At 43.0% G+C, this 21509-nt stretch overlaps 1 protein-coding gene across 50 annotated transcripts in view; it reads right to left on the reverse strand.

Annotated features, from left to right (window-relative positions):
• The window catches only part of CELF4 (CUGBP Elav-like family member 4), a 694695-nt gene extending 673947 nt beyond the window's left edge, over nt 1–20748 (reverse strand). For 45 of the 50 annotated variants that reach the window (XM_086480469.1, XM_086480445.1, XM_086480446.1 and 42 more), the window contains exon 1: nt 18746–19025. In XM_086480469.1, coding sequence (XP_086336595.1) covers nt 18746–19025 — 280 coding nt within the window. Of the gene's footprint in view, nt 1–18745; nt 19026–20716 lie in introns of those variants that run through there. The other 5 variants (XM_086480463.1, XM_086480460.1, XM_086480462.1 and 2 more) reach the window with 2 other exon arrangements.
• Nucleotides 20749–21509: the final 761 nt, after the last annotated feature.

Here is a 21509-nt window from a genome sequence, read left to right on the forward strand (position 1 = left end):
ACATACTCTGCCTCAGTTTCCCTTTGATTTTGAGGCAGAAGATGATGCTGGCTCACAGCAAATCAGCACGACGAAGATATTGCAGTCAAAATTTATGATGTGCTGCTAAATGACCCGCCCTCTCTAAAGCGTGAACATGTGTTTGTGTTACATTCGAGACAAATAGATAAGCTTTTTCGCTGCCCATGCTGGAGCCCTCACAGAAATGAGTTGGGAAGCATATGATCCCATCTCAGCTCATGCACACTACAAAGGAAAAAAGAGAACTCCAACTCTCTCTCTCCTTTCTTTTTCCCACCAGACTGGGCCAAATCTTGATCTCATTTCTATTGCAGTAATCCTGGAAGAAATTCACAGAAGTCAGTTCCTCTAGATTTACATGGGTATAACTGAGAGCAGAATTCATCACTATGTCTTCATAGATGGCTCCTAAGCAGGGAAAAATACTAAGGCCTCCTTTATCTTGACGGCACAAGATGGCTCAATAAATGTAAAGCACGTGTTATATAACAGTAGAATAATCTATGGTATTGAGAGCTCACAGATCCTGAAAGTCTTTTCCGCTTGCGAGGGGGGGAATTAAATAAGGAGAAAAGTATATATTGAATAAAGTGCTTGTTGCAGAATATTTTTTTAAATACTGAACTGTGAAACCTAAAGTAGGGCAATACCCTCCCTTTCAACAATACTTTGACTTCCTACAGTCAGCAGATGCAATATGCATAGGATTCAGAAAGATTCCATTAAAATTCATTAAACCATGTTTCCAGCTATTTAGTAAATTTTGAAGAAAAGAAACCTATTACCTCTTCTACTCCATACGATGGCCTCTTTGAATGTAATTAACCCTTCATTCATGGGTCTTTCTATCCAAGTAATCTCCCACCCTGTGCCTTCCGATGCATTTTTAATACCGCAGTTAATACCGCCACCTAAAATCCTCCAGCAGTCACCATGCAATAGAGCTCTTTGCGCAGGAAAGGTACTGTAAATCTCCATAAACAGTGCTTGGATGAACAGCAAATTCAGATAAGTGATGTGTTCTTTTTCATGCCTTCCAGTTACAAACGAGGGGTACTCTTCATCCTTCAAGGTAGATTTTTATCCGGGAATGATGTTGGTTTCATACCTGCCTAGGGGGTTTAGCTGCTGGGTTTGGGGAAGCTGGGCAAGAAGGGGTGTAAGGAGGGGCAAGAGGGCATAAATAAATAGTGAAACCATGAAGAGAGTCCTAGTAATACACATGCAAATAAACCTCCAAAATTAAAAGGCAAAACAATAATGGATCCAGGAAAATCAGGAGATATTGTAAAAAATGTCAATTTTATCTGCCTAAAGTGTAAAACTCTGGTCTCTTTATTACATGGTTGACAGAGACTTGGGACCTAATCTGGTCTAGTCCTGAGTGCAATAAACTGTGACCAATTTCAGATCGGAGCTCCTATTTACGGAGGTGCTAACCAGAGAGGTGGATTATATCATGCAAAACAGAAGCAACCAAAAATATTCCTGTTCACCCCTTCCTCTTTTCCCATCTGATAAATTAGATGGTTTGTCAAAATGATGAGTGGAGCTGGAAGGGCCAGGGAAAACGGTTTGGTATAAAAAAAGAAGACGGAAGATGAGAACTGAAAATCTTCGGTGTCTCTCTTTGCTTAAGTAAATCCCATTCCCAAGTTAAATCTAATCAGAATGTGTCCATAAAAAAAAAAAAATCAGGAACTAAATATTTTGAAATATAGGAAAGGTCTCAGCCAGATCCACGCTGCAAGGTGTTCAAGGTACATGGTGTTTCATGATTTCAGTGTTCTGCCACAGCTATAAAGGAGTGTTATTTCTGAGTCACAGAATTATGCTTTTCACTTGGCTTCTGTAACACCCCTACGCTTAATTATTTCATCTGAACTGCAGATTTCCACAGATCCAGCAAAGCATTTAAGCACCTGCTCAACTTTAAGAACCTATTGCGTTCTGGAAGGCTTTCCACAGTACGAATTAAGCACGCACTTCGCTGGATGGACGGCTCTATACCATAACTATGTTTTATCTGGAAGAGATACAGGCCCTTTCCCAAGGGGTTCTCTGCTGTTTAGCACATTGGTCTAAAATTTGTTCATGACTGTATGTGCCTTTTTTATTGAAGACTTTGTTGTATCTGATTGAACTCACAATATTTGTGATCGGTCTTGGACAACTCAGAAAGGACTAATCCTGGCACTGCAGGACGGGACATGAGTGTTACAGTTTGTATATTGGATGCGAATATCACCCTAAGCCACTGAGAAGCCAAGCTGAAGTCTGCCTGTTTAACAGAGAGGCACTGCTATTGCCTTGCTCTGCCAAATCAAGATATTTTAAAGAGAAAGCAGAACGATTCTGTTTAAAACACACAAGACATCTGTATAGAGGATCCGATTTTCAAAGTACAGCACAAGTCTTACTTTATGGGGAAGTATTATTGTCAATGTTCTTCCAGAGCTGGAAAGGGAGAAGAAAAAAATGTATAGGAGCTCAAGTCTGCAAAATTTGTGGACCTGTATGGCAGGCTAAGTGCTACACAGCAAGCTGTGGAAAAATATCAGCAACCAAAAGCCAAAAATCTGGTCTCTGAGCTTCATGTTCAAAGATATGCGATGTACTATACTCCAACCCAAGAAAGAGTAGTAAATACGCCCTAAAAATTTAGAGGTTAAACACCCGTATAGGGGGATATGTTAACTGCTCCGCACTCCGCTGGCACTGGGCATGCTGCCTGTAACACCGTGGAAATGTGTGTACAAGTTAACAGCAAAGTTCAGTCACTGCGAGAAGATGTGTAGGGATTCGTTCGCTTTAATTGTTTCCATGATTTAAGCATTAGGCACCAGGAAATTAATCTGGGCAATAGTCAAGACAATCTGCACAAAGCTGGGTCCAATGTTGCTAAAACAAGCTGGCTGAAATGAAAAAGTGCAGCTGTGACTTTCCGCCTGACACCAACACACACACAAACACATGCATGCACACAAAAACTGCCCCGAATATTATTATTCTTATTTATAGACACAGATGAAAAGCCAAAGGGGGCATGGTAATGCACACAGATGCTGATTAGCTGAAGATTATATTGATGATGTAATAAAAATTCACTTTGTTTTTAAGCTGCACCAGGACAATCAAAGAGAGATTAGATAAAAATCAGAAAGAATGAATAATAGAAGGGAGAGGCAACATCATAAACCATAACTCCCTGTAAAATGTTCTATCTCTGAGTTCCCCCCCGGTCAGAATAAATAAGGGCTGGAGGGTGCAAATACAGCCCAAGCGTACGTAGAAAGGAGGCAGATGTGGCTTTGTACATGTATTATTCATCAGTAACCAGCCAGATATGCGCATCTACCTGCACGGGTTTGCAGATACACACACATACACATCTACAGGCACCCATCCTTCTAACTGTGTTGAACGAGTGGTGAGAGGAAGTGAGAGAGAGAAAGCGTTGTGTTCGGAGAGGGATAGATGGACGCAGAAAAGCGTATGGAGTCAACAATTTGAAGCGTACGAGAAATGATCTGAGCAAGAAAGATGTGAACTTGTAGGCAAAAAAAGCAGCTCAGTCTCTACTTGACAGGGTAAAAGACACACATGCAAATTCCACACGCATTATTTCCCTAGAACGTAAAGTAGTGTGGGTCCCTGTCTGAAAAAAAGGATCCCTCCAGCCACAAAAAGTCTCAATCAGAGACAGAAGAAAACTTTCTTCTCTTAGAGTGCTTGCTTGAAAAGGAGCAGAACTCCTGCACATCCAACGTTGGTTTAAGTTTACTGACCATGTTTAATATTTGATTAAACCTTTGGCATAGCTGACTATACTGATCTGAATAGATGATCCGATGCTTTCCCTTGTAGTAAAGCCAAGCATAAGTAATAGCTGTCCTCTGACTACTGCTGCCTTATGCATGCGAGTAGGATTTTGCCGTCTGAAGAGCTGCTACCTGCTTCTGGATTCTTTTCAGCTGCTCGGTATTTTCAGCTGTGCTTTGTGAAATCAGACAAAAAAACCCAAAATATTTCTCCCAGACATGGAAGGGGCTGCAATTTGTTTGTAGCTGAGGGAAAAATCCCTTCCTTCCAAAGTCTTCCCTGGCTTAAGTATTTTACCTGTTCTCCTCGCTGTACTTTTCGCCTGTGGTTTGCGTTATTGCTTGCTAAATACATTAGAAGATGCTCATCAGCTTGCTCGGCAGCTTGGGGATGTTTGTGTGGTTGCCCACACACACGCGCACACACATATACATGCAGCAATTTTATAAATAAATCACAGTCACAGGGGTGAGGAGAGGGCATGTGGTGCTTCATAAGGGAGCAGAACAACAAAAAAGAAAGGACATCTCCAGGATTGGAAAATAGGGGCTGTCAGTGTTTCTCTACGCCTCTTGACACCTGTGAGATGTCCACTGCTGCTGATCACAGAAGGTGAGAGAAAGGGACACCAACCCGGGCTGCTTTTCCTTTGGTCACCTAAGTAAGGAATAGTCTAACCCCTCAATACAGACAAAAAAAAACAGGCCTAAATAATCAGCCTACATGCTTTACACCTCAAATGAGACAAGGCTTGCTGGGAGAGGTAATATCTTTTATTAGACCAACTGATACAGTTGGAAAAAAATAGACAAGCTTTCAGGCACACAAGGAAGTCTGTCTTTTTTTTTTTTTTTTTCCCCGGCTATATCAGCTGGACTAATAAAAGATATCACCTCTCCTTACAAATGTTGTCTCATTTATAACTTTAGACCATCACCGCTAAAGCTACAGTACGACTTCTACCTTAAATACACACAAAGCTCTTTGCAAAGCTAGATATCGTAAATTCCTCTTTACACACAGTAAACTGAGGAAGAGCAAGGTCTAGGAACAGGATCTGGCAGGGCACAGAAGGTTAGTAAGAGGACTGGGCTAGAAATAGGCTCCTCATCCATTCCTACCTACCTCTGAATGAAGAAAACTCTGATGCAGCACTATATCAAAGTCTTATTTTGCCTTCTTGCTGTAATTTGGTGTTGCTAGAGAAGGGTCCTGGAGCCGAGGGGTAGTTATATTTCAAAACAGCAGGGAAAAATATTTTTTCAAGAAGCTGAACTGTAGTCCCAGAAGGGGCTGCCGGGAATAGTGAAGAATAAAATCACAATTTTAAGAATTCAAAGGAAAATGTATGCAGGATTTTTGTTCAGGTGTGAGAAATCTGCTGCTGATTCAATGAAAGAAGAAAAGTTAAAAAAATGAAAGGTGCAATTGCCTTGGTGAAATTATAGACTTACTGCATTGTTATTTTTTTAATCTTTGAAAGAGGACATCAAGCTTTGAACCTCAAAAGAAAAAAAACAACCAACATTTTCTCTCTACTGTCTCAACAGTTCACGAACAGCAATCTGTGTGTTTGTGTATCTGTGTGTGTGCATACTTTGTGGGTGTGGGTCTTTCTGCTACTATGCATGGCTTTTTTCTCTTTGAAAATACTTGGTCAGTATGGCTCCTTTTTCCCAAACCCTGTTCAGGAAAGAGCCGAGAAAGGAGAGGAGAGATAGTTAACACGGTCTGAGAGAATCGGAGTGGTGACTCGCGTTGTGAACCGCTGAAGTGCTCTCTACAGGGGTGACAGCCAGCAACAGCACAAGGGCAAAACGTCGGTGCAGAGCTGAACCAAGGGGAGTGTGAACAGCGATGGCGAGAGCCAGGGAAACAGCGATGTAGCAGCAGAGGTTGGCTACGGAAAATAAACGACTCATGAGCACAGGTAGGCTGAGAAGGACATTGTGGGAAACGGACAGTGAGCCTGGTGCAGCACCTGGGGAAAGGACCGGACCTTAGGGAGAGGTCTGAGCTTGTGGTCCACGCGCACACGTTTCCTCCTGCAACCAGGGGAGGAACCTTGAGAAGGGAGGATGAGGAGATGGTCTTGGATGCAAACCCAGCCAGCAAAAGCCCAGGCACAGCACTTGGAAAGCAAACACAGGGGCCAGGGATGGAGAACCGAGCCTGGGAAGCAAGCCACTCGCCCGGCAATCGGACCGATATCTTTTGCCAGGTAGCGCAGAGCAGAGTCTCTGGGCTCGCTTGTGGCTCAGCTATTTCTTTTTGGATTAAGGAGCTGCTGCCAGAAGTCCTGTCCCTGGATCAGTGTAGGGGAGAAGACAGGGGAATGACACACCTATTGTGTAACTCCTTTTATGAATAAACTCGTAAAATCTAATTCTACCAGCACCTCTCTGGCCTTTTTCAATGAGCCGGTCAGTAACAAATGATCATTTAACAGCACAAAGCAGCCGTTATATGAGAGAACAGATTGAGGCTAATACAACACACGTTCTCCTCCAAACAAGAACCCAACATTCCTTCTTCAATTTTTTTTCCCCCATCTGCAAACACTGTCAGTAAAGCTGAGTAAATATATAAATAATTAAACAAACAAATACTTTCCCTGCTGCCCCCGGGCCTTTGAAACTGAGACTTAGTTGGATTTCAGGCAATCAAACAGCATCACGTTCTCACACTCACACTGCACGCATGCTTCCTCTCCACCTTTGACAGAATATCATTGACTTGAGTGCACTGTGATGATTTCAAATAGACTGGGGGTTAGATAATCGACTCTACGCACACACGTGCATGCATGCACACTCCAGCTCCTCCATTTATTTCATAAAAGATATAAGCACAGATGGGATGGAAACACAAAAAGAATACCCCACATACATTACTACTGATGAACTAACTAAAATTGCAAATGAAATAATAATTAAAAAAGGGGAACCTGATTAATTTGCTTGTCAGATCTTTGCTGTTGGAGATCACCTGAAACCCTCCCTTTTTAATGAAAATGTTTCTAAATTCATTTTGCTGTGGCTGGATACTTGAGGTTACTGGAATCTTTTTGATTCCACACAATAAGCTACTTCTTGAGTAGCAGCAGTGAAAACTCTCTTCTGGACTACCTTGCTCTGCCAAAGTCAGGGACATTCACATCCCTGCTTAAGGATTCACATGGTGTCTGTCTGTTGTTTGTGAGGCTGGGTCAGAGTCTAACTATTGACTTCAGAGAGTGTTGGGTCGGTCCTCAGCAAATGGACGACGACTGCCAATTCCATCTGCCCATACTGAGGGCAGGAGTACACTTGTCTAGAGGGAACTTGCTCTTTTTTACTGACCCAGTGAAGGCAGGTACCTTCGGCTTGATCCAAATCGTATTGCAAAAAATAGGTTTGGATCAGGTCCTTAGAGAAGAAAGGTGGGATGCAAGCCTTCGTCAAATCCTTGAGCTTTGCAGCTCCCTCAGTTGCCATAACAATGAAGAGTATATATGTGATTCACTAAAAGAAGAAAAAAAAAAAGTTCAAGATCCTGAATCAGTGAATGATGATATTCCTATAGACAGAGAAATTACAAAGGCTAAATCCTACTCTCCCAAAGAAAACTGGCAAAATTGCCATTGACCCTTTCATGGCAAAGCGGGGACAAATAACGTATTTACAAGTGAAATGAGCAAAGCTTATTTGCTACCTCTCCACATGTTTTTTGAAAGCCTGTTTTCCTGATCTGTGCTGAAAGGGGCTCTGATGTAACACATTTGTCACCAGAGATGCGCCAAAACCTTTAATGAGAAAAAAAAAGAAATGTTAAATTTATGCCAATAACTTCTCCCTCCTAAAAAAAAATAGAATAAAAAAAAGTAAAACCCGACTGACCTAATATTGCAGATGGGGAAATGAAAGATCAATAACTCACTGGAGCCAATGGGAATCTTTCCATTGATTCAACAGGTTTCAGATTAGGCCTGAAGGCACTGAGCTTAAGTGACTCCATCAGAGAGTGTTGGTGAGTAATTATCCACGCTGTGATTAGAATCCAGGCATCCTCACCGCCAGCCCTCACCCACCAGATAATGCCCTTCCTTTCAATGAAGCTACAGCACAGGCAGCAATTCAAAAGGGGCAGCTCTGAGGTGTATCAGCCACTAGCAAATAATCCAGAAGGAATGGCAATGCTTCCTTTTCTTGTTTATGTATTTGTTTGTTTAATTTGGTGTTAACTTTTACTAACCCAGTAGTAGAATGTAAAACTTAGCACCACTCTATGACTCTTATCTCCTGCAGATCTTTATGTGCATTTCTTTCCAGTGTTTCTGTGGGTTGACTTGCCTTTTTTTTTTCCCCTTCTCTGTCAATGACTAAATTTGGAATTAAATCATTTGTAAGATACTCTATTCTTTGGTATCAAAATTGGCTGGATCCAGACTCTTGCAAATAAACATGCAGCAATGGTATGCTTTTAAACACTTTGCCAAAAGATTTTTGTTGGTTGTCTTGCCCATTCCTCACTTCCACTCCTACTTTTTTCATTTATTGCCAGTATCTTGAATAAGATTTCTTTTTCTTAAAAGAAAAAGAAATCCGTAATCCAAAAAGAAAAAAAGATAGGAAGAAGGAAAACAAAGTAAAAAAAATGATCAGACTCCCTCCAAATGCACGAAACAGAACAAACCCCGCAGAACAGCGTAACTGAATAACAATATATCTTTATAAAAGAAGGTGAAAAATTGCATCCTCATCCATATATTATTGAAGATGGAATACCATCAAATAAATTGCTTTTAAAAGCAATTAAATGCTCACAAAAGAAAAGCACTTGCCCTGTAAACTGAGAGAAGACATAATGAAACGCAAACCGTACTGAAACTACCCTACAGAAACTGGAACGAGACACTTCAAGCTGAATGGTATAACGGAAGGAACTAGCATACCTAGATACGGCAGCCTATTGCTGAAGATGGAGTAGTTAAGAAATTCAGAAACAAGCAGGTCTGTGTATCTGGATTTAGACGAGTAACAACCTTAGGGCAGTCACATTGCATATTATCGGTCGTTCCTGCCTCAATGCGCTGTATCTTGCAGAACTGCCCGTCACTTAGACCCCAACACGAACACTGCTGCAGGCAAGGCAGGGTTTTCCTGAAGACTTCAACAGGCTTTGGAGCAGGTCTGTAGCTGCTCTGCAAAGTCCTTTGCCGTCAATTATAGATTATGCATATCATAGAACATACATTACTTCCACCCTCTTTTTCCCCCCCACCTCTTAAATACTGCTAAAGATGTGAAAAAATAAAATAAATCAAGCACTTTCATTGCATTGCTGTGTTGCAAAGGAGCTCTCTGGGATTAATCCTGTTCTGAAAGGGGCCGAACAGGTTGACCAAAATGGTCCTGGATGCTCTGAGTTTCTCGGGCCTCTAGCTTCTCTGCAGCTGCCAGGCAAAGACCTGGTCCTAGAAAAAAAGCTATCCCGTTTCTGTTGTGTCAGGTGAAATAATGGGCAAGAAGTAGATCCCTGCCTATAAGAGGCAAGAAAACTGAGTTTTCTCTGGGTTAGCTTTCAAAGAGGTGCAAGCCAGTTCAATCTACTCAGAAAAGGTATCTCCCTCTCTCCCTGCTTCCACTCTCTCTCATGCACCATTTCAAAGAAGTGCATCTTTACCTTATTATATTATTAGAATCAATCAATATTATTAATATTACATGTGGGCAATTCTGTAAATTCTTCATAGTTCTCCTCCCTGCCTGTTAACAGCAGGTACATTATAGAGTCTCTGGTTAGGTTGGTCAACTAGGCTATCGATAGTCTTAATAAGCAATATCTACATTGTGACCTTTGCTCACAGAACTGAATCTCTCCTATAGGGCTGTCAGATTCCTTAAAGAAGTATTGATAAGATCATTACTGTATTGCTACATATAATTTTAGGTGTGATTTTCACTCATCCTCAAGCATCTAGTAACCTAATACTTTTTTTTTTCCCTGCTAAAGCATTGGCCCTTTTACAATTGATCAAATAGTGAATTAGAGCATTATAGAGAGGAAACATAATCAGGGGATTTCTACAAGCACACTGTGATATATCTTTTGATCTTCTGACAACCTTCATCCCTCTGGATCCTAGGAAGGAAACACTGTTTTATAGGGATATTATTAGGCTGATGCTGCTTTATACATCTACCTGCAAGAAGCTACTGAATCCGACAAAGATATTTGTGTGCGTTTGCAGTGAGTGATGCATATTATGTGATGCGAATCTATCCTTAGGGACTGAAAAGGAGAGGAACTATGTGCAAATGTAAGCCTGCCCTTTCGATACATGTGTGCATACACAGTCTCTGTGTATTATATACACACGCATTTGAATTAGAAACAGGCCAAATATGCAGTCAGATCTCATCAGACCAACTCTGTCTGTAAAGCTCCATTTTTATTCTATTTGAAGAAGATTCATGTCCAGAGTTATCTGCCCCAGCACACTGGGAAGTCAGCCGGGTTGCCTCTAAAATATTTTGGAGACTCAGACACAATGTACAAATAAACCAGAGATGGATTAATTAAGTGTGACTGTATCATTACGTTAGTATAATGAACAAACGGCTATGTATCATATTGAACTTTGCATATAGTTCTGGGAATAGCCTGTTAAGTCACCTGCCACTTTCATGCAAGTATATGATCTCTGTACTGTGTTTTAAAAAGGAAGTATTTAGAGACCTATATCAGCCTGTCTGTACTGAATGCATGTTTTCATTTATATGCACATATAATAAATGATTGTATGTGTGTGTGATACATAAACGTGGCAGGCACACTTCTATTTCTCTACATACGCACTTTTCACATCAAAGTTCATTCTCGGCTGCACCTTTCATGCAAACTATGTCTTTTTCTGTTTTCCAGATTTAAATAAGGAAACCATAGACCTCAAACAGTTAAAGGGTAAAGAATAGCCTGCATTACGAACTGTGTCTACACTGCACCTTGGTCTATCAAAACGTAAGCAACTTTCTGGTGGCGAAATACTTTGACAGACCTAACAGCACAGGTCCTTGTCACCGGGAACTGTATATTCCTGGAGGCACCAACGTTGCCAACAAAGTCATCTATGAAATAGTTAATGTTAAACAATGATTGTCCATGTTCAACAAAGGAGGGAGAAATAAACAGATAAGGGTGAGGTAGATCGAAATCTGCATGCCTCATTGGCTGAGCTGTCGGATATTTCTAATGCATCTGAAGGGTTTGTTACTAAGAACCTGTTAAGTATCTTTAAACCTTTGATCTGTAGCCAGTCTTAACAAAGGTGACAATTAATTAAAGGAGAGTGCATTGCAATAAAGTTACATCGTGGTCAGTTTATATATACTGTCCAAAGCTGGTTCACAGAAGTCACTGTCAATTAAAGTCTTCTTGGAGTCCAGTTCATTATCAATTTTTCCCCCTTGCCTTGATCAATATTTTTGGCTGCTTCTGCTTGACAAACTTAACACAATGTCTATATCTATATGTCTTGCCATTCATTTACATGGAATAGATGGCCTTATATGATTTATTTTTAGCTACTACGTATGGTCAGGCACTTTATTTGAGAGGTTTAGAGCTCTCATCCATCTCTATTTTAAGGCGCAACAATAATAAGACCTCTCTTCCTTCAAGGGAATGTCAGTTGGATATAATGAATGCACATTAAAACCTGTATTCACCTGTGTGTGCAGTCAGGCTGTGGCTCACAGTGACAAAAGCAAACAAATGCAGCATCTGCGGTGACATCCTGACTCCAGCCCAGACAAAGTGATTCAATAGATCCTGTGATCCCCAAAATGCGACAATGTGTCTCGAGGAGTTACGGAGAGAGAGAGGCCCCTGTAATACATACCCCAGCTCAGTCAGTGAAGCGATGGTGGAAGAGACGCCATAACTTTAACTCGCCGTGGTTATTATTTTTCCCTTTTTCCACCACAGATTTTAATACATAAGGGTCAGCCCACCATGACAAACCCCGGCAACAGCCATACAGGCATCGATGGAGCAGTTAAGTGTGAGAAATGTGGCAGAGGTCAGGTTTTTGTCAGTTCCTCGGCTTCGTTTTAGTTTTAGTTTCCCTTACAGAAGGAAAGCTACGTTAAGGGACAAGCCAGCAAGTGCAGAAGCTGGTATCATTAACTGTAAGTGCTGTGGTTTGCTATGTAAATCCACAATCCAGAATTTTAAAGGGAATGTGAAACATTGAGTAAGTGCAAGCCTGTGCCAGAATTTCCAAACGTGAACCCACCGAAGTGATGGCAAAAATCTCACTGACTTCTGCCTAGCAAGCAGGCAACAGGCCTTTGCTGCCTAAGTAAAGACGATGCTGGGATTAATGAAACACCAGCCTATTTGTTAAGGATAGGATTCACCTTAGCTCACTTAACACCTCATCTGCTTAGCACAAACTCTTACAGGGCAGAAACTAGACAGCACTTGATGGACAGGACATGTTGAGCTCTGCAGCGTCCTGCTTTTATGGAAAATTATTTTAAGGCTATAGCGAACACGAGCGTGAGTCTTTGGGCATCTGGTGTTTTTTCTCTGTGTTAAATGCAGGTAAGCATCCCAACAGCCTAGATCATCTCCCCCACTTTTTCTCCCTTGGAACCATTACTGCCTGTCGCATAAACCCGCCTCGGTTCACACTTGATTGACAGGAGGGTTGGTAACAGCTCCTTTAGTGTCGTTATGGTCTGTCGGGTCAGTGCTGCTGGTATGCATGCACACAGGGTATGCATGATAAAAAACACCCTGACATCTTGCTGAAAAATGTGATTGTGTATTTCCAGCTCTTAAGGCTAGGGGAGGCCCTCCTTGGTCACCCAGCCTCTTCTGCCCCTTGCTCTTTACCATCGTGCATAGAGAGTCCTCTGCCCGCTCTCCTTGACAGGTACAATCCACTTTTCAGTTGAGCACAAGACACTTTCCGCGATCTCACTCATTCTTTACCCAGGCAAAATTTCCAGATACTCTCTGACAACTTCCTTCAAAAGACTATTCCATCAGCTGCCTAGGTTTTATTATACTATGCAATTTGAATCCTCTGCTAAAGAAAGCCCTGTCTGTGGCACTGGCCACTGGCCGATGCAGGATATAGGACCAGATGAACCACGCTTTTCATCCAAGGTGACAAGGATCCTCAATTTTTCCCCCTACTTCGGTGCTGACATTTCCGATCTCTTCTGGCTGAATATAGGAAAAAAAAAAAATAAAAGAAAATTGAACTGTCCTCTGTTTCTGTTGTTATACTTGAAAATTAATTAGTTCCTGATTCACCCTTTAATTAAAACCTTGTTTTGGCCAAGTAAATACTATTGTCGCCATATTTTTTTAAAAAAAAAAAAGAAAAAAAGAAGTACCTTTTTTTTCATTTCTAAAATGCCCAAAAGCACCAGTATATGTAGATATTGAGGAACAGAAACAATCGTAATCCATAAATGTGTAGGAAATATAAGTTTAACCTGGAGAAAGGTAAGAGAAGAAACAAAAGCTCTAGAAACACAAACTTTAATTTCTTGCTTTCCTCCACATTATGTAACTTTAAAACAAATGCATTCTTGTAAGGATGATTAGTTGATATGGTAGTGGGGCTAGCTGAAGAACAGCTTTCAGTGCAAAAACTTAACAGCCAAGCGAGAGATCCCAGAAAATTGGAGTTTGTATTGGAAATGCTGACACAACCGTAACAACAGCATCATAACTGGCTGCAGCTGCTTTTAGAAACCAGAATCCATGTCCAGACCCCTGAAAAAAAGAGTTAACATATAGCCCTCTAATTTATGAAGCAGTCTGGGCTATCTGTTTGACATTATCGAAACACATACATACTCATCTCTACGGGAGATTATAATGTACAGGGGGTTGCTTTTTTCCTTTCTCTTCCATCAAGCTATCCAATCGCATTTTGATTGTTTTAAGGGGTTGTTCTTTAGACCTAAGGCATAAAGCCTCCTCTGTTTTATTCCAGTTTATTTGTGCATTTACCTCCCTAAAACTTGTTTGGTTTACTACCATACTAAATGCTGCATGTGTTGCTTTCAGCTAGGCAAGCCTTATGTTTCAATTATGGAGGAGTTTATTCAGCACCTGTATTGCGTTGTGCTTCTTTTCAACTAAATTTCCATTTCCCAAAGGCTATATGTATGAATGTGTATACATCTCTTTTTTCTGTATGTGTACACACACACACAAATCTATACATTTATAGATATATACAAATATATAATCTTAACTGAATGCTCATTTTCATTGCACCTTTGAATTTCCAAGATATCCAAAACCTTCACTAACATCTTTAGACTTAACAAGGTTTTAATTTTTCTATCATCTACCTTTGTAATCAAACAGAACAGAATACAATGAATGGAAGCCTTGTTTACCTACCCCCGAGGCGTCTTAAATTTCAAAATTATTTATACTTTTGAGAAGGTAAAGCAGCAAAAGAACTAAACTATTCTTTTCATACTGCATTTTTCTATCTGCATTGAATGCTTATCGAGTGAGGTTCGGGTCAGGTAGGAACACCTTCCTAACCATGGGACTGCAATGGTGGATTTCAAGGAGGTCTTTGGGGTTTTGTGCTTTTTTTTCCCCCCTAAATAAGGGCTGAAAGAATGTTGTAGCTCTCAGGTCTATGGAAGACTCTTGCTTTCCCACTGCACACTATCTCCACTCTTTAAGTGCGCTCACCCGCGTGTGTTTCAGTAAATCTCAGTTAAGTGTGGAATGCTGATTTCTTCTGACTTCCTAAATAGAATATTATGGAGACCTGTGTGTTTTAAATTAAAACACATTCCATGCCTTGGTACAAGCAAACTTCGATAGAAAAGGCTGTTTAAACCTGTGGGGACAGTCCTATATTTAGATTACATTAATTCATAAATATTATACTAAATACCACTTAAATTGGCCTTAAATGACTTCAAAGATAATGCATTATAATATGGCTGTCCTGAGAGCACTAACCTTTATGTCTCCCAGTAACTCAGCCTTTAAGCATACTCCACTGCTAGATAAGAAGAGTGGAAGTTATGAATGAATGGCTTGCTAAATTGTTCAAGTGTGATTAGTTAACTCTCTGTGTGTGCGTGTGCATGTGTGCCTGTGTGCGTGTGTATGTGTGAGCGTGTGGGTGGGTCAGCTCAGCCCCCTGTAGATTTCTACTCGTAGATCTCAGCACACAGCCTCTTTCTAACCCCAGAGCAAAGTACCACAGCAGGAGCCTGTTCCTGCCCCGTGTGGAGAGAAGCGAGGCGAGGGGAAAACGTGCAGCAGCTATGCTCGTGCCATGAAAGCTTGTTTTCTTGGGGATCTGGTAAGCCTTCTCCACCTTCCCTCACATGCTGCTTCCCCCGTACCCTTTTCTCTCTTCGCATGTCTGCAAGAGAGTCATGCTCCCCTGCCTCCTCCCTGGTATCTGTCCTGGTATCAGCCGGGGCTGCTGGTGAGAGAACCTGGGACTTCACTCTCCTTTTGTGATAGGGTTTTTTTTTGGGAGGGGAACATAGTCGTGTACTTTATCTTCAGATTCTTTATTTTCAATTCCCTCCTGCTATACAGGAGCACCACAATAGGATCTCTTCATAATATTTTCAAGAATACACATCCTGTGCTCTCATTTCAATGGATTTACACCTGAAATTGCTCTGCTTGCTACATTTTTACTTTAAGCTAATTCCTGTCTCTTCCCTCCTCCCAACACAAACCCACCTTCTCCCCCTCCACGCCCAAGGTTTGCTCTCCATACACTTAAATAAACTACAACCCACTATTAACCCTTCAGGGTATACCACTGCCACAGCCTCAGCCCCTGAATTAGGAATGAAATCAACTGAGAGTGATGGATCAATTAATGTATAAGCATTATTCATCACTTATGGAAAGCATCTTGGGGTTTCATATCGCCATCCTAGCCCTGAGAGCAAAGTTGGGCTACCTTTGTGCAATTTTTCACCTATGCCTACAAAGCAAAACCAAAATAAGGAGAACTGAGTGAATACTATGCTTCACATGACTGCATTTAGAGAAGGGGAAAAGAAAAAAAAACAGATTAAAAATGAAATAAAATTAAACAAAATAATAAAAAAAAGCCAAACACAATCCTCATCCTTCAAAGCCCCATCATGCTTTTTGACTTAATAGTAATTAATCACTACTGGCAAGAAAGTAATTTTTTTCCAGGTAGCCAGAGGCACATTTTTATCAGGATTAGCTAATAAATCAGCGGCATCGCTAGAAAGGAGTTCAAACTCTTCTCAGATGTACTAAATAAAACCAATCTCTGAAATGCTGGCAACTCAGTGTCTATTGAAGCTTCACTCAAACCCTAGCCTGAGAAATAACAATCATCATGATCATTTTTCCTTCCAAAGTCCAAAACTTGCAGGAGGTTAAAAATGACTGTTTCTTTCAAGATGTACTCATGCAATTTGGTTTGATGAGGTGACAACATTTCCCACCTGGCTTTTTTCCTAGGTTGCAGCTTTCGGACAGAAATGAAATGAAGGGAAATGAAGTTAGTATCTTGCTTAATTTAGGAATATGTGTTAAACACATCCAAGCAAGATAAACGATCCTTCTCTCTCTCTCTCCCTCCCTCCCCCCTTCCTGAGTTTGTCTCTGCGAACACAGGCATACAGTAAAAGAAAAACTGAACTGGTAGAGGAAGAATTCGCATCTATGAAACAGAAATTAAAGTTAGCGCATAGACTGATAAATTACATGTTTAAGATAGAGCATAAGAAAAGAATAAAATATCATCAACAAATCAAAATAACCTCCCCCCATCACAAAAATGCTTTATCGAAATGTTAGCTCAAAGATTTTCTCTACACTGTATTGAGTGATTCTCTTCAGTGTAGCTTTTACTGTTGTTATTTTTATTTTACAGAAACCTTAGATAATTTTTGCAAACACATGCGCTCACACACAAGCTCACTGGCTACTCTCACTATGCCTCATCTATTAGATGAAACCTCCCAGGACCTGTGTTTCCCTGCGCTTCTTACTATTATTTTTGTTGTTATTAGTGATTATTATAGTACGGATATCACGTTTAAATGATGCCCGTCAGACCTTGATGTGGCTTCTAGGAAGCTAGTCTGAAAAGAAAGCAAGGTTTGAAAGGGCTACACTGAATCATTGTAAATATAAGAAGGGTGTTTGGAGCGACCGGCAAGAAAGGAAGGAAGAAATATTCTATAACTTGGACTGAGTCCCCGGTCCCTGAGCCCTGTACATTTTCTCTAGCTTGTGAGAAACTGGTACTTTGCACTGTCAGGGTATATTTTCATTCGCATTTCCTGAGGGTGGAAGAGAGGAGGGGAGTGAGTGGGAAGGGGGAAGAGATGCCTGCTAAACATGCCGTTAAGTTCAAGATTTACAACTCGCCAAGGCATCTGGAAAGCTGGGAAGCCAGTAATGCCATTACCAGTAACTGTCCCTGCCGGGAGTCCACCAAGCTGGAGTAGACACTGCTACTGAACCTCTTCTGTAAAAGATGCAACTTCCACTCCCCCCATGGCCCCCTGGAAAACCCTTTCTCCTCCTGCACTGAATCTGGAGTCACACCCCGATCACTTCTGATCTGATATTTTTCTTTCTTTCTTTTTTTTTTTTTTTTTTTTTTTTTTTTTTTTTTTTTTAAATAACTACGTATCTAATGAAATAAACACACATGCACATACATATACAGAACTTGAGTTAATAAAGTGGCTTGCTTCTCTTCTGGGTCTCTCCTGCTCTTAAGCGGGGCTACCATGCAAATTATCTTCGACTTCCTCCTTGCAAGTCCTACTTTCCTACCCAAGGATCCGAGAATCTCTCCCCCACTACACACACCCTCCCCCACACTCAAAACGTAGCATCATCTAATCTGAAATGCACCTCCGGAGAGCCTAAGCTAAGCAGGGAAAGGAGCGGGCAGAGATGGAGCGAGCGAGGCGTCGCATGGGGAGTACGTCTCCACTGCCTTTAAAGAAAACCTAAAAAGTTCCCGGGATGGACTTTGGGAACATTGAAGTAGTGCACGGAATATGCCTGCTCAGAGACTTCTCCCCTCTGGAACTAAACTGCCATCCATCGCTCCTGGCTTGCCCTCTCCGACACACACACACATGTCGTGATTTTGTACACCCCCCCGGCCCACTTGAGATAGGCTTTTTTATTGTTGTTTATATCCGTGTTCCCATGCTGAACAAAACCAAAATGAAATACGTCCGTCCCCCCACCCTCCCGGGAGCAACTCAGTCTTCTCTGGTTTTTGAAGCGGACTGTGAATAATAATTGTAACAGCAGTAAAAATAAAAATTAAAAAAAAAAAAAAAAAAAGAAAGAAAGAAAAAGAAAAAGGCGCCAGTGCCAGATACACAACAGTTGTAAAACAGGGGCTTCGCAGCTCGGCGCAAACAGATACATAGGGACAAACACACGGACAGACAGGCACACGCACCCCTGGGTGGCAAACGCGGGGCTCCCAAAGATAGACACGGAAACCCCTCTGCCGCCGTTCAGCACCACCGGCGCGCGGACAGCTCCTGCCAGCCCGCCGGGGCTTCCGTGGGGGCTGCGCCTCGCACCCCCCCAAATAAAAAGGGGGGAAAGAGAATTGCGAATAAATGAGTCAAACGGAGCTGACTTCCTTCTCTGCCTCTCTTCTCTTTCCAGGAGGGTCTATTATTTCTTTCCCTGCCCCCCCCCCCCCCCCTCCCCGCTCCGCTCCCCAGCCTGCCGCCTCCGCCCCCGGGACAACCAAAAATGAAATAAAATGAAATGAAATCGAAAGGAAAGAGAGAACGAGCGATCCAGAGAGAGAGCGGGAGCTTGTCTTCCTCTCCCGATCTCTCCCGGGAAAGTTCAGGAGGTAACTCACCTTTGTGCATGCCAGTGAACCTGTCCTTCAGCACCGTCAGTTCATAGATCTTCCCGAACTCCTCGAAGAGCGGTTTGAGGTCTTTCTCGTCCAGGTTACGGGGGATCTGCCCAATAAAGAGCTTAATGGCATCGTGGTCCTTCATTGGGATGGTGGATGGGTTTCCGGGACTATGGTTTAATCCGTTCATATGCCCGTTGGTGCTGGGGTTGCTGTGATTGCTACTCAGGCTGGTATTGTCTGGTTGTCCGTTTGCTAACGTGGCCATCTTTATATACATAGAGAAAATCTTCTTTCCTTTTTTTCCCCCTCTTCTTTTCTCTCTCCCTCCCTCTCTCCCTCTCTCTCTCCCTCCCTCTCTCTTGCTCTCTCGCTCCCTCTCCCTCTTTCACACACACACACACACACACTCTCACACACACACTCCTCCCTCTCCGTCTCTCTCTCTCTCTGGGTCTGATCTGATTTTTTTTTTACATTGAAGATCTGTGTCCTTTCCGTTTAAACAGGCTGGATCGGTTCAAATTCCCAGCCAGACTAGGGGGTGGGGTGTGAGTGTGTGGATGTGTGTGTGTGTGGGGAAGGGAGGCTGGGGGTGGGGGATTGCTTTTGCCTTTACTCTGGCTAAACCCCCTCCTCCTATCCAACCACCCCCCTGTCTGTCTGCCCGGGAGAAGCTTAATGGTATCTTCCAACACAGCCCCTGGCTATAAATAGCACTAGGCGCATGGCTCTTTGAGAGACAGTCAATTTCTATTGTGCCAAGTGAGCAAAGGGGAACGGTTGCGTTTTTAGGACCAATGATGATGATTTTTTTTTTTTCCTTTTCCTTTGCAAGCCCTCCGATCAATCGCTGTCGTTATAATTTCAGTGATCATCGGGAAATCTGCCTTTTTATTTGAGAAGGGAAAAAAAAAAACCAAACACAAGGTGTTCTGACTTCTTCCTATTATGATGATGTCTCTTATTTATTATTTACTCTTATTATGATTTTGCAATTGCCAATAAAAGCAGTTCAGATACGGACGAATCCTCGGGCTCAGAGGTTGCTTTTGCTGTTGTTGTTGTGGTTGTGATGTTACAAGCTGTCTTTACTATATCTGTTCTTGTTGCATCTGAAAAAATGCATGCTTTTTAAGGTCTTTTTTTAAATTATGATGATGATGGTGATGACATCAAGCTAGGAAAGGCACAAACTGTATTATTGTAGCTCTTTGGAGGGAGACGAAAAATACTGAGATGACTATTGTTAATTTTCATGCTGCTGTTATTTATTTTACGTACAATCAGTGCGGGCGTTATCTCCTACGCTAGATGCGAGTGGTGTGTGCGCGCGTGTGTGTGTGTGTATTGGAAAGGGATTGATTAGATAAGATTTTCTTGCCCGACTTTCAAGCCATCAGGATATTCTGTCTCTCTCTGATGGAAACATAAATCGTATTTTGTAGTCATCAGGGATCGGGAGTTGCTTGTCCGAACAATGCTCTCTAGACAAAGTGTACTGTATGGTGGAAATGAAATCAGCTCTCCTTTCTTAGCATCTGGGGGTGGGGAGGGCAGGGAGGCTTGGATTAAGGACACAACTCCCCCTTGTCCCCCAAATAATAATAACAGTAATCCGGACAGTAACAAAACAAGGCTCTGCGTGTGCTCAGAGCAATTTTTCTTTTTTCTTCTTCCTTTTTTTTTTTTTTTTCTTTTTCTTTCCCCCCGCCCCTTTTCCCCCGGTTCCCGTGCAAGACGTGCGGGGATGAAGCTCGGAGAAACACCACCAGGCGAGCTCGGAGCAGCCTGCGAGTTACCTGGCCTGAACCCCCCCGCGCCCCCCGGTCAGGCTGCAGCCACACGGCGCCCGACTGCCTCCCCTACGCCGGGGGGGGGGGCTCGCAGCCCCCTCGCAGGTCCCCCCCCGCCCGGCCTGGGCCGCCCCCCGGCTCCGCGGGGGCTCCCGGCCATTGTTCCCGGCGCCGCCGGCTGCTCCCCGCGGCGGAGGCGGCGGCGGCCCCGGCGGGGGCGGGCTGGGAGTGGGACCCCCCCACCCCTTTCCCCGGCCGCCCGTCCCCCGGGAGCGCCGGGCAGGGCGCCGGTAACACGTGTGACTGTAAACGGAAGGGGCAGCCGTGGAGGAGGGAGGTTGTTAGTTTAAATTTGCAACGTTCCTGCGTGTTTTATTGACCGGATTTTTTGGTTCTGTTTTAAACACAAACAAACAAACAAACAAGAACAAAACCACAACACCTTTGCAGCAGTTTTCACTTTATTTGGCTTTTTTTTTTTTTTAATAATAATAGAGCAGCAAGGCAGTGTCCTGCTCACCCCCCCCCCCCCCCCCCCCAAAAAAAAAGAAATATTAAAATTTTGCAAAAATGAACCCAATGCAGGTGGCTCGGCTATTACAACTACTCCCGTGACTGCGATCCCTCCCGTGCCTTAAACGATCGCCCCAGTCGGCAGACGACCGCAGAGGGGCCCGATCCTGGGGGGGTCCTGGGAGGCGGGGGGGAGGGTGGGGGGGGAGGGCGGGTGCGGCAGGGCTGCACCCCTCCCCTGGGCGACCGGCGGTCCTCGCGGCGGGGAGGGGACGGGCCCGCGGAGCCGCCCCGCCAACGGATCCCTCCCCCTTCCCCCGAGACCCGCACCTGGGGGCGACACCCGAGCAGAGCCCTCGGCAGCCCTCGCTGCCTTTTACGGCTCTTGAAGTATCTTTCGCCGCTCAAGGGGAGGCAGCTGCTGTCAGGCGCCTGATGCCGGGCTGGTGGCGGGG

This window comes from Leptosomus discolor, chromosome Z (assembly GCF_034619465.1).
Source record: "Leptosomus discolor isolate bLepDis1 chromosome Z, bLepDis1.hap2, whole genome shotgun sequence".
NCBI classification, from domain to species: domain Eukaryota; kingdom Metazoa; phylum Chordata; class Aves; order Leptosomiformes; family Leptosomidae; genus Leptosomus; species Leptosomus discolor.